Below are 14,288 nucleotides of genomic sequence, written 5' to 3'. Positions count from 1 at the left end.
TTAGTTAAAATTCTCTGTGTGCTGCGTAGAAAGTAGAAGGCTGCAGCAGGGAACGCACAGGGCAGCTCAGCATTTTACAAACCCGTTTTTGACTGCTGCTGAAATGGCACTGTTAGAGCGATGCCACTAGAAAGAAACAAGCATTCCCTTTTGTCCTCATCTCCCGGGTCCTACCCTGGAAAAGCGGGCAACATTTGTCATTGCGTTTCCCCTCAGAAAAAAGCTGCTTCTGATCAATGATGGGCAGGTTAATTTTCCTTTACTAAAATAATGCCAGCTCCCCAGTATCACCCCAGTTGTGGCTCCTCGATTCCTCAGGCACAGTATGGATATTCTGCACAAATGGGAAGGGGTTGCATCTAGCAAACACCTCCCAAATACAGATACCTGGGCTTTCCTATGGGCACAGAAACCTGGGAAGCAGATTCCACATCATGGGAGACAAATCCAGCCATCAGTACTGCTGAGGGAGGTAGTAAAAATAAAAAGAGCACAGATCATAGGGATTGCTTGCTTAACAGTGCTAAGCTTTACATTTTATTCCACAGGGTAAAGATGTTCTCTTTGAGGAAAGAGATATAACTCTTCATATGGGGCAGTGGAGGGGAAACCTATGTGGAGGAGGAGGCTGATCAGAATTTTCTCATTCTGTCATCTCAACTCTTCATGTCCACACCAGCAGAAATGCCCATGTAACATCTGGCCAGCAGACAGAAGAGATCCCTTCCTGTACTAAGAAGGCTGGAAGCTATGTCGCTGCCTCTCCCAGTGCCCAGCAAATGTATCCTGTGATTCACAGCTACAGAACCTCTACTTCTGAATGCCAGGTGAAAGACTTCCAATCCCTTTTGATTTGTGACCTCCAAGACTTCTCCAGTGAAGGTAAAAACCCCTGTACAGGCAATGTAAGCCCACTGGTCATTACTTTGTCCTTCTCACTTTCCTTTCACTGACCTCTTGGATGGACGTAGCTCACGGTGCATAAATTTGCCATCACCGGCACAGACTCGACAGCAAAACCAATGTTACCGACCCTGATTTTCAAGCTGCAAGTTATCATCAACTTCAGAAAAATCATCCCCGAACCAAACCACAGTTCTCACCCCAACTCCCTACCGTGCTTCAGCCCACCCAGCATATCCCTCATGCCAGCCTAGACAGATCACTTCCAACTTCAAGCAGAATATTCATCACTTCGCAGATGAATTCCACACTTCCACAAACTGTGGATCAGAGTTACATGATCTGCATTTCCTAGATGAGAAGCCAAACCGCTCTGCCTGTGGAGTCAAGCGGACAGCCCTTTCTCATCTCAAGTAACAGCAGATGCACTTGCTTATTAATACTCAAATAGGAAAATAATGGGTTACTGTTGCTTGCTCACAAAGCAGGCATACCTTATAAAAAGCTGTCAGGGGGTTACTAAATATAACATTGTTGTACAGATTATTTAACTTGTCTCAGTAGCCTACCTCTGAAGGAGAAATGAGCTCAAGAGCCTGTGTTAATGCCTGAAAAGTGCAGGGGGGAACATTTGGCAGAATGCAAAGAATATTTTTATTTTTCTTACTATACAGATGACCCTTCCTGCACACCCTACTGGCACCAAGCACCAATGAGAACAATCATTTTGGCATACTTGTTGCCTATGGAAAAGGATACAGATTTAAACGTTAAACCAGCAACCAATGTGAAATGTCACCTGGCTAGGCAGTTCAATCTGCTAATTACTTAAACAGATTTATTTTTAAACTATAAAAACAGCATGTCCCTCAGGACAATTATTTTTTTTCCCCTTTCCCAATACAATTAACACTTGCCAAGTAGAATTCTTCATGTGCAATTAAGGACTTCCCCAAATTAGACTCAGTAAAGTACTCAAAAACATGCTGGGGCAAGAGCGTCCCTGGGGGTCTCCCCCAGAGCTGTGCTTCTGCGAAAGGAAGAGATGCTTCACACAGGACACAGCACCAACAGACCTGCGTGACCGAGATACTTCATTCTAAAGCCTGAGAGGCCTTGAACCCTTGTGGGGACGAGGCTGTCAGGACCGCAAGCCGTCCCCTGACATCTTGCCATCTGTATTTGTCGCTGCCCTTGGCAAACGGCAGCGGCACTTCTGAAGCAAAGGCACAGCAGCAAGGCAACCCCCCAGCCCCAGGGCAAGCTCAGCGAGGAAGCTGGGGGGCGGAAAGAGATCGATTTGAAGGTTCAAGGTAAGCTTAGTTTTAAGCTGACGGTGAGAGCGCTCACACGGAGTACGTGCTGGAACAGGTCTGATGGGCTATGGCCAAAACAAATGCAAAGAAGCCTGTCTCTGACCCAGAATTTTCTTCAGGTAAAGATCTGTGTTCTTATGTGACCTGGTCCTGTTTCACAGAGATAAATTACTACTTTTCCGTTCCTCTTAATGACAGCAAGCACAGTGCTGGGGTCCAGCTCCACAAGCAACAACCCCTTCTGCAGTGCTTACAGGCGCCCGTGGCACCCCAGAGAAACAAACCAGTTGATGAGCAGCATCCAAGGGTCACACAAGCTTGTCCCAAGCCAGGATGAGCTGTAATGAAACCCTGCCAATGACTCCTCCTGTCTCAGCAACCCAGGCATAAATGCAGTCAGGTGTGGTAGATCTTTGGCATAAAGGGTCACATTGGCCAAATTTGCCAAAACATTAGGATTTAGGAAATTAAACAAAGACACAATTGTGCCTTTGCATGACACAAAGCTTCTCACGGCATGATCAATTTATTTTTGATGGCCAAGGTGGGAAAAACATTTAAAGATAACAAATTATCCAAGACAGTCAGAATGGCATTAAACCCCTCTGCTGTAAGCAATCAGTAAATAACTGATGCGAGGCTTTTGAAGCACAGTGGCACTCTGCTACACGAGGGCAAAGCTTACTGCGACATGCCCACAGGGGGTTGCCATCTTCTCAAGACCCCAACAGTTCAAGTGGGTTCTCCCATCCTGCTCCAACAGCCTGCTGCTTCATATGCCTTGTCTCCCAGACCGTCAACCCATTTCAAATATGTGATGGTAAACTGCGCTTTGCAGTGCAAGATAATTTTCTGATATTGTCTCAAGGTCCTGGTTCTCAAGAGACTCGCTACACGTGCCCTTAACTTCAATGTGATTTGATTTAATGGAGCTAGTCTGCAGCACAAACACCAGTGTGTGCCCCTAAGCCATTTCAGGGGGCACTGCTCTTCACCAGTGTGCTGCTGCTCAATCTGGGTTCCCATGCAAATGTCAAAAAGATATAATAAGACTTTCAAAGCTAAGCACTGAATTTTAGAAATAAGGTTACAAAAGTTCAAAACCATCTATGAGAGACTAGAAAGTATTCTATAGAAAAACACTTTCAGGTTATCATGTCCATAGCTACTTTAAAGAAAACTCCCCTTCAAAAACCAGAAAAAAATCAGTCTTGCAATGAACATTAAAATATTATCATTTAATAATATTCTGTATTCCTGCAATATAACATAGATATATAATGATTTACAAATGCACAACCCAGCACGTGTTCACAAAACCTGACTCTGCAAGCAGGCAGGACAAGGGATTTTGTTCTAGTCTACTATTTTTTTCCCTCCTGTACTTGAAAAATAAAGAGCAAATGTCTTTGAACTTACATAATTCCAACCTTGTTATTTTCCAGAGGGCTAAACTGGCCTTTTAAATTCTTTAAGCTTGGCATTGTATGAAAGCAGATATCAAATATTCAGAGAGCTCAATTTAGAAAGATCATTTTTTCTGAGGCTGAGCCTTTCTGAGGAGCTTCCTGCAGAGCTCCAGACGATGCCTCAAACAGCCGTTCCCACTAGGCTGAGGTCACTCACCCATGCCAGGCTGTGCTTTAGGAGGCATCGTGCTGAAGGGAGTTGCAAGCTCAACAGCAAGGTGAGCAGCGTACAGGGCTAGAGGTGCCAGAGAAACCAACTGCTGCAAATGACAACAGTTTGTGAATATTCACCAGTTTTGCACAATGAGCAGTTGAGAACTGTGTCTTCTACTCATGCAGAAAACTATAGTATCACCTGCCTAGTCCTTAGTCTCTGTCTTTTAAGAAAAGCCACCTCTTTGGGTCAAAATCTGAGTTCATGAAAGCCAATGAAGAGATGCCCCTCTTGAATTATCTGGGTTGTACGTAGGACCTCTGTGAAACGCATCTCCAGTCAGGGGCAAAGCACGAGGCTGAAGCACCCACTACTGCTGGATTTCGTTTTACCCAGTATGTCGAGAGCACCTAGCAGACGCAGCCCTTAACGCAGTGCTGCAGGACCTGCGCTTTCATCACACAGGCAGGATGTGCTCAAGGCAGGAGAAGGTCTCCTCCTTCCTCCCCGAGCCTTGCCAGGTCACTATAGGTACAGAGGGGCAGCACCAGCTCAATGCCCACCACAAGGCAGCAGTTTTCCCAGCAGGGCTCCTGATCCAGTCATTTTCTTTGAATCCTACCAAGCTTCTCCTATTGCCATGCTGCCTCCTGGCTGGCTCCTTGGTCATCTAGATTAAGGAGCTGGTGCAGAAAGTAAAGGGAACCCGCCGGTCTCAACATGGGCACTGGGAGTCCAGTCCTACCCTCCAGGCCAGCAAAATCATAAACTAATAAGAAATACATTTGGTTCTTCACGCAGCAGGAAATATTTAATCTATAGGGTACTCCTGTGTTTGCAACAGCCTTGGCTGAAGGGCAACAACAGGTTTTATTATTTACAAACCCTCCAGCCTTTTGAGGCTACTGGTATTGCTGGGGCTCTGCAGGTGGGACGTCAGGCTGCTGAGGCACCGGTGGCTTGGCTAAGCCAACGGGAGGTCTCAGGCGCTGGACCAGGGGGATGCACCCCCTGTGTGGGACCACATTGCTTGGACGCAGCAAGCCCCGGGCTCGGCACGGCTCCTGCTCTCTGCCCCCCACAGCCCAGCACGGGCTGTTTGTAAACCCCGCCGTCCCTGGGGTGGTCGGTGGATGGCATGCCCCTCGGATCCCTGGAAAGCCGGGCTTAAAGGCGGGACCACCCCCGTGCAAGGCAGGCAGGAGAGCTCAGGCTGGCAGGCACCACACGCGCTTTGATCCTTTCATCACTAAACAAAACCACACTTCTGCCAAGGCATCTCCTGCTGTTCTCCCGAGCTGGATGTTCAAAAGAGGCTCCTCAGACAGTCTTTCTGCTTCGGAAGGTCATCTTTGTTGGTTCAAATCATCTACTTATTCTAGCTGCTAGCAAGGAACTGATTCTGCAAAAGCTAATATGGGCAGTCTAGAGGCATCGCTTACCCCGAGCCCACTGCAAAATCAGAAAACATCAGAAGCATGCAGTCAACTTGGACAAAACACTGCCCCTCTGATTCACATACTATGTAGCTAGGAAGATGCCCTATTTTATCCTGCATGATTTCCTATAAAGTTAGGAAGCCTGACTAACACTAAGGACTTTAAGAACTAGATGTATTATGACAGTTGTATAAGATATATTTTTAAATACCTTTTCCAATGCTTCTCTATCGACCAGCTCCTGCACAGCCAAAAGCTTGATGCTGTAATAAAAAAACAGAGAGGAAAAAATAATGAATCACTCCATTGCAAGCATTACAGAAACACAAGTAACAGCAGAACTGAAGCTCTCTTTTTAACTTCTCACTTCAAAAAAGAGTCTATAAAGGTACAGATACAAAAAATGTACAAAAAAGCAAGAGATAACCAGTGTTACTTTCTTCGCTTTGAATTAGCTGTCCCAGAGATTTTCTGGTTTCCAACTTACAAGCATACCTGAATTCACCTTACAGAGAAACTGCATTAATTGTTACATTTTTAATACCTTAAATTTACACTGAAGGATCTTCTGAATGACAGAGAAAGACTCTAAACATTTCTATAATTTCTATTCAGCCTTGTTCCTCAGTATCAACAGGTTTCTATGAGTCCCACGACAGTCATTCCCAGGGATTTTCTGTATTATATATGAGGCACAGTAACTAAGACAACGCAGCTCAAGAAAATTGAGGGAGGTATGAGGGAAATGTGCATAACTGTTTGAAAGTAGGGCAGAGAGATAATCCATAACTATTATTCCTGTAATGACATTTGCTAATCAAAACCAAATTTCTTCATCTACTGAACCTTTTCTAAGTTTACTTCTAGGAGCTAAATCCTGCACATGGAATTTCATTCACTTTAAGATTATGAGAGTTACTCAAACAGGATTTTGCCCCGTAAGACAGCTAAAATCACAGCTAAAGTCAAGGTACATAAGAGAACCTTATATACACATCTATACTTCCATGATCCGTTTAATGAGTAATTCGAAATTATCCATTCTCCTTCTGCTTCAGTTACTTGCACGTTTCCCCACATAGTGGAAAAGCCCAATCCTTTATACACTAAGGAATTTCAGGAAAGGATCTTGTTGCATCCCCAGGGAGCTGCAGGGCTCACAGGACAGGTATGAAGCTGAGGAGTACTGACAAAGCATGGCCGGCAGGTCTGAGGAGGTGATGCTCCCCTGGCAGCAGCGCTGGTGAGGCCACACCTCACACCTCCCCATCCCTGGGCACTTGCCATCAACGGTCCACAGCAGCTGCCTTGGCCAGGGAGTAGAAGGGATCAACAACACATTCACTTACAGAGCCGGGCATCTGCTTTAGGATGGTGTGGTTACAATTCAGCCCACCTAAACTTTAGCTCTCTACAGCTTTGGTGCCTAAAGAAGCTAACGTTTAGGTTCACTATATGGTTAATGAAATGAGGGGGGAACCTCATTTCCTCAGGGCAGTTCAACCCACCTGTCCTGGCGTCATCCCCTATGTCCTCCCATGACGGCAGAAGCTGCTGCCACACCATGCTGCCCCAAGCCAGGCTTGCAGAACACTGGCAGGCTTTTTACTGTGCACTAGACCATTATTGCAACTCTGACTGCTCACCTTCCTTACCCAGTCTTGAAACCAGTCGCTTAATATATTATCCTTGGGCTTCGGGGGGTAATTTCCCTTACTTAGGGGTACAATAAAATTTGTGCAGCAGTAGAAGAGTCAAATTATACATATAAATATTGTTTAAAAGACTCTTAAGTCTCTGTAGACAGACACAGCGGAGAGCCAGTGTAGTTAAATGTGCATATTCAAGACTCTGTGAACAGTCAACATAGAGGTCTGCCAAAGGATATAATTTGCCATGTACTACAAGAAGTTTTATTAGTCTTTGAAAACCTCAGAACAGCATTGCATAATTCTTGAGCCTCCATTGACTTCTTATACATTAATTATGTACACCCATCCAGTAACAGCCACTGGCAAAATGCAGCTTTAGTCCTGTCCTTCCACTCTGTTACAATTCCTTCTGCTACAGGTACTCACAGCCTAACCCCTAAACACAAATGTATTTCTATTAATGTATTTCTAGTTTTCAGATGTCTTCAAAGCGTCATAAAAAGCCTAAATCCAATGAATTATAGAACAGCCCCAGACCACGCATTTCCAGTCTGCAGAGGCCACCACTCCCAAGACAGAGAGGGTGGAGATGCTTCAGAAAACAACGGGATAATCAGGAAAAAGAAAAAAGTATTCCATTAAAGCCCAACCACTACAGTAGCAGGGGGCACGCGGTTTTCTGTTACCATGTGGTGAACCCACTAGCCTGCACACAAGCATTCAGCTGAACTGGAGGCAACTGGGATGCTCACAGCCAGCTGGGTCACTGCAAAGATTGGTTCAAGTCTGTGTGTACCTTGTACAATCTAACATTTTGCCATTCCCTTCGGCAAGCTGTACAACAATGTGGATTTTGTTATGCAAATTACTTTGGTCTTTTTCCTTTTGAAGCCAGCGACTTTTCCATTGCTTAATCATCAAAAGGTAGAATTTATCAATCCAGGCTGCTGATGCTTCTACCGATTGACTGATTTATTTCTAGAACATTAATCGTGGATTATCTGACACTCAACACCCGCAGAAGAAAGACACAGACTGACCCAGATGCAAGTGCTGTTTTCATCAGAGATTATCATCCTTCTGTACAAACCTACCCTCCTTCCCATTTACACCAGTAAAGCCCCACAACTCCCTCAACTGGTATGCTTTTATTTAAAACAAAGTGTACAGAGTTGCACAGAAGCAAGCAATAAAACAGGGAGCAGGAATCTTTTTACTTTACCTCATTATATTTACAGGAATGCTGTACTCTTGTTCAGAGGTGAAAAACCCATACAAAACGTTTATGTCCTGTAGAGATACTGCATATGCCGGGCCAGAAGCAAGTCTAAATTCAGTGTTACATGATGTCTATCAACATGGGTTTGACTCTTGGTGAGAAAAAGACTTCCCTCCACTGTTACAAATATTCAGAGATCAATGTTTGCCCAGTACTTCACTCTTTCCTCCTCAGGTGACTCCAGTATTTTTTCTGGGTCAAAAGGAATCAGCAAATTCAAACATCAGCCTTCATACAGCCAGCTGCACGATATTTCTTCCCTTGAAGCACCATCACAGATGCTGTCTCTGCCCACTGGATTACAGTCCACTACCTGGAAAACTGCTCTTGATAGCCAGTTATTTACTGCTATTTCTTCCAGCAATTCCAAGCAACATTAGTATGTGCTACCTCATACAATGGTGGCTTGGAAATGCAGCTTCTTTCAAGGCTGCTGCTTTGGAGGTTTGACGCTTTGAAAATAAATCAGGCTGCTTATTCAGGCACTACATCAGCAATCCTACAAACACTGAAAGCAGTTCCTAACTATATATGCTGTTTGTAGCTTGTGTGTTCATGAAGGATTTCAGAGTAAATGGGAATATAATCAGCAACTGAGAGAGCAGGGGAAAAAAAACCCTCTGATAAAGCAGAAATGCAAAGCGAGTTACCAAAAGCCAAAGCTGAAGCCCAAGCTCTTGCCATCTACAACACAACATTTAAGTACTCTGTTTATATGCCGCGGCGTCACTGCTTTCATCCTCACCTGTGGTATGCAAACACTAACTTATGAACAAAGTTGTAGAAAAATCATATTTCCTGACAAAATCTTTTGGTTCCTGGAGCACCTGCTCTATCTGCCAGCTTCAAAGTACACTGGTAGGAAACCCGTAATACAAGTAACTACACTGACTTGCTGAAAATGGCCCTGCTTGTATCTAAAGCCCTATTAAAAATAGTCACTGACTCAATTACTTACATGATCTACTTAAACAAAGCTATTGACATTAATATCTTGGCACCCCAGGCACACTCGAAATACTTGAAAACATGCAGTGATCAGGATGAAGGACTCTCCTCCAGCAATAAAAATATGCAAACGTGATGTGCTGTCAAGGAAACTCATGACTCCCTCTTTTTCTGGCTGCGGGTGATGCACAGCATTCTCCTCTAAGGGAATTCCTTTTGGTTTCCAGATTAGTCACAGTGCTGAGCAAACGCCTATAGCTACAGCACAACTCTATGCCTCAGGGTAGCATTGCAATCCTTTCCTCAAAGCCTTCTTACTTAAAAACATGTAGCACTGGGTTCCTCGCTGTAATCCCACATAGCCAGGAATAATTTAAGCCTTTTTAGCAACCTTTTGCAATACTGCAAACTTGCCAATAAGGCCCCTTACTGGTTGGTGCATCCCCATTCACCAAGAGCCATCATTGTGTTTTATTCGCATTGAGCTTCGCTTCCCAGCTTGAGGTCACATTGCCCACAAAATCCCAGCTGCTCCTGCGACAGGGGATGTCAGGGCCTTGCTAAGAACCACTGCAGGGTCACCTGCCTGCAAACCAGCAAACCTATGGTTCTGCAGCAAGGCACACGGGATAGACAGCAACTGCCATGCAAGGCAGATCCAAGATCTCTCCATACAGAATGAACCGAGGTCTTCACCTGAGGGAGAGAAGCTGCTTCCTCCAAAACCAGCTTGGAGGGTGCTCTGCTATAGGGGTAGAGAGGATTTAGGATTACAGCCGGCTTCTGGACCATCCCTGCACAGCAGTAGAATTCCAGCCATTAATTAGGGACACCGGTCACTTGGTGACCACTATCAAGGGAGAAGGTCTCCAGAGCAGCGCCCTGCATCAACGAGCACAGTGACCTGCATCTAGGGTGCGGCTGAGGATCCCATCCAGTGCAGAACCTGGTGATTTTGAGAAAATGGGAAAGAGGAGGAAATGAGGAAAATGTGAAGCATTAAGTTCAGTGCTCAGAAAGTCGGTGAAGCATTTAAGCCAACGCTTGGCTTCACGATGGCATCCCACAGAAGCTGCTCAGTGCTGTGACGCAGGGTGGCTGCAAAGGTAGAGCAGCAAGACCCTGGCTGGAAGGTGGAATTCCCAGCACCTATGCCTCAGCTCTCCACACCTTGTTAGCCTGCAAACACCTGGTGCATGGTGAGTCTCCAGGCATGCCAGCACAGCCAGATTTACTACCACTTTGGTCTTCCTTCCTGCAGCCAGCCTCCCTCCGCAGCCTGGAAGAGCAGAGCTCCCCAGACAGCCAGCGCTGCCTGGCTCTGACCTGCAGGCTGGGATGGCACAGGGCTCATTGCCAGTCATGACCAACTCGTCCAGCAGTGACCTGAACTGAGCATCAGTCTCAGTTTGCTTTGCAAACTTGTACATATTTGCTTGAGGCCCGAGTTTTTTCCCCCCAAAATCATGCTTTCTATTAGTCAGCGCACAAGCCTGACTAAAGTTAACAACATCAAGAAATGTCATTTGACTTCTCTTAGTTTTCTGGCTTTGTCTTCAGCATGCAGCTGTACCGAATCACGCTTCAGCTAGGCTCACAGACATTATTATAAATAGCCTGTGCAAAACCCACTCAACTCCAAACAGTTATTTTGAATATCATTAAATCATTCCCTCCTCACTCCCTTTCAGTCCATAAACTTTCCCTCTTTGTTCTTGAGATAAGATCCCGTAACCATGTTACAGCCCACAGCGAAGTTTTGTGGATGATTTACATATCCAAGAGTAGAGCACGGATGCACGTGACTGGAGTGCTTGATGACAGGCTCACATTGGGGTTAGTTAGCAAAAAGAACAGGACAAGACCCCTTGGGTCATCAAATCTGTGTGCTAAAACTATATTGCATATCCACACAAACCTCCCTCACTCACAAATCAGTTCTGCTCTAAAGAGACAGGCATGAAACACGAGTGTTGGAAGCAAAAAAGCCCAAAAGAAATGCAGCTGAGCTGTGCTGATGGGCCTTGGCACCTAGGTGGGAGCACTCCCCACCAGCTGCCCACTCTCCTCACACCTGACCTCGGTCCCCAGCTCTCCCACCGAAAGGGCACACGCCGTTTCATCGCCATTCACACCGCAACCCACAGCCCCTGCTTCTCCCTTGGCACTTGCCAGGGGACAGGGTGAGCAACGACAAGGATGGGGCAGCAACCGGCACAGGTCCGTGTTCACCAGGAGGGCTGTGGCACCGCTCCGCTGCGGCCAGCTGTTGACCGTCTGAGGCTCAGGGCTGTGATTAGCTGCTTGCTAATTGTTTTAAGCCCAGGCAGAAGCTTAGGCACTGAGGACGTGCAAGAACATGGAGGGTGGGGAAAGAGCCAAAAAGTGACAAACACAGAAAAACTTGCTGCTTAAGCAAATGGGGAGGAGACACCTGGGGGATGGTGTCGTGGTGTTTGTGGGGTTTTTTGTTTGCTTGTTTGTTTTTAATTCCACAGTTGGAATTGTCCCTTGCTGCTAATGTCTAATGAGACCTGAGGCTTGGTTTCTTGGCACTGTCTGCCCCAGTGATTCCATCATCAATGCATGCACTGTGAAAAACCATTTCATTTTTGCTGTCGTATCCCATTTACCAAGTTGTCTTTCCCTGCAAGACCCTGTCCATTCAAACCCCAGCAAAACCAAAAGCAGACAGAAGAAAGAAAAAAAAGCATGCTTAACGACTTTCAGCCTCATAAACTTTCTGCATCTACCCCTATGAATTCTGACAAGGAAATAAAATCAGTTTCTCCCTTTTCCACTAAAAGCATCTGTGTCTTCTCAATCACTCCTTAAATGGAAGGAAAAATCGTGTCCGCTGCCACGTCTTAACGGCTGCTGGAAGCCACCAGAGAGCTTATGAAGTAAGCTGACGGGCTTGGATGGGAATACCATGCCATATTGCTTTGGGACTAGCTGCCAGCTAATGACACAACAAAATGATTTGGAAAATTCTCAGGAAAAATACATCTACAGTAAGTGCAAATTAAGATAAAACTAGGGGGCTGCATTTCCTTTTTTTTAAAAAACCCCACATATTTATATTTACTTTATATATATGCATATATATATTTTACATATATATTTCTATAAAGACATTATATATACTTGCATGTTAAATAGCTATTATAAATCTTATAAGTAATTTTCTAAACATATATATTTATATATAACTATATGTATATATGTACGTTTTTATTAGGCCACTTTTTTGCAGTTTTCTAGTTCGGATGAAAGCAGCTGTTCTTTGATGTCTAGTCATCATTGATTTGCCTGCAGAATGGTTTGAAACTCAAAAGCGGATCAAGGCACTGCAGCTGCGAAGGGAACCAGGAGTAAATGGAAGGAGCAGAGAAGCTGAAATCCATCAGGCAAATTGGCGGTGCAGCACAGGCCAGGCGAACACTGTTCCCCCGATGTTTGCATTCACGCCTCCTATTACATTATGTGAGTGATTGAAGTATTTTTCTCGGGGAGAAAGGAAACTGTAATGGAACTAAAAGGGGGAAACCATGAATTATGGATGGTTACTACTGAGAGCGGATGGGGGGAAACAGCAGCATTACCCAGGGTAACAGGCAGGAGGCAACTGAAATAGTTCTCTGCTCTCTTCTTCCATTTCAGCACTTCCCTGGGTCCAGGGATGCTCTCTCAATCCTCTCTCACATGCAGCTCTCTCCTTGCTGCTCTCTTTCCTATCCCTGTGCATCGTTTTGCAGGACGTAAGAACTTTGCATTGAGGGCCTGATTTATGTTCAGCTGATAGTGTGGTTTCAGCACAGCTATATCATGGCAGGAACAGAACGATGATTCATAAACCCTGGACACTGTGTATTCCCAATGCATGACTGCAAAACCAAAAAGGGAGGTTGCAAGAACAGCAGACTTCTTCCTAGCACTCTGACAGGAGTAAGAAATGCTCACAAAATTACCCAAGCCACAGCCAGCTGCAGAAAACATGTGAATGCCTATGCATAATGAGACCTGGAAGCCACCTTGGCCTTCTCCTTGGGAACACTTGTTCCAAGCTCTTTCCAAAGGGATAAAATCCACACTGCTGTGCATAGAGACATTTCCTACATCAGTAAGCAGAGCAGGTCACGCACAGTGAATTTAAGAGAGGAGCTGCTCAAAATTCCCAAAGTGTCTGAGTGAAGGAACTGAATTATTTTATTTTGTTATACTTTTTTTTAGCAGAAGGAACATCATTCTTTTCTTGTCCATCTACCTGGAAAAGGTGTCTCCTGAGTTGTGAGGCACTGATGCTCAACAGGACACTTGTGCAATTTCTGGGGGGTTCCAGCATAAGAGAGGATAAGAACAGCAGGGAAGGAGCCTGTGTAGCTCCTCCTACACATAGAGGATCACGTCTCAGGCCTAATTCTTTCCTTCTCCAGGTAAGAGGGAAGAACTCTGGACATTGTCTACTCATTTCCACTTGCATAAAGTTTCCCTTTCTGAAGATTGCCTCTAACTTTTAAGCCAGAGAAGCTGCAGAAGGGGCACACTTACGGGTGCATGCCATGTGCACATAAATCCTTTCATTCATGATTATGTTCATAAAGATTTGCTAACCCTTCTCAATTTGGGATGCAGAGTACTGAAGACATGAGCCCTGAGCTAACTGCACTTTTTAGAAGCACTTTGCTAAGTGTTATAGGCCATCCTAAGGACTTTTCTCTTGGTGTCCTCTTATTATTCTTTCCTGCCCTTCCCCAAGTCTCCTTCTGCAAACAGGTGCGATGCCAACAGAGTGGTAGCAGTTAGAAAAGTAAAAGTCATGGAAGACTTCCAAGATTCTCAGAAGAAATGCTGGTTATTAAAGGCTGGGATACATTGCACTTGATTGAACAGAACCAAAGCTGATTCCTGAGAGGCAAAGGTTAATTAGACAAATGGCTCAAAAGGATCAATCTGTTCTAACTCATTATTTGTTGATTTAAAAAAATAAAATAAAATTAAAAGAGAGTCTAAAATAGACTAGGCATCTGAAAATAATCCCCAAGTTCCCAAATGGATGAGATGAAACCACAGAAGACCTGAGACTGCCAGTAACAGAAGATTATAGAGCCATAGCCTAATGAATAAA

The 14,288-nt window shown here is 44.9% G+C and overlaps 1 protein-coding gene across 2 annotated transcripts in view; it reads right to left on the bottom strand.

Moving 5' to 3' along the window:
• Positions 1-14,288, bottom strand: part of EEPD1 (endonuclease/exonuclease/phosphatase family domain containing 1) — a 63,471-nt gene that overhangs the window by 23,126 nt on the left and 26,057 nt on the right. For both annotated transcript variants that reach the window (XM_080383327.1, XM_080383326.1), the window contains exon 2: positions 5,493-5,544. In XM_080383327.1, the coding sequence (XP_080239453.1) occupies positions 5,493-5,544 (52 nt within the window). The remainder of the gene's footprint in view (positions 1-5,492; positions 5,545-14,288) is intronic.

The sequence above is a fragment of the Falco punctatus genome (assembly GCF_963210335.1).
Source record: "Falco punctatus genome assembly, chromosome: 4".
In the NCBI taxonomy this organism is placed as follows: domain Eukaryota; kingdom Metazoa; phylum Chordata; class Aves; order Falconiformes; family Falconidae; genus Falco; species Falco punctatus.
The sequence above is the reverse complement of the archived record's forward strand: the minus strand, read 5'-3'. Positions and strand labels throughout refer to the sequence as shown.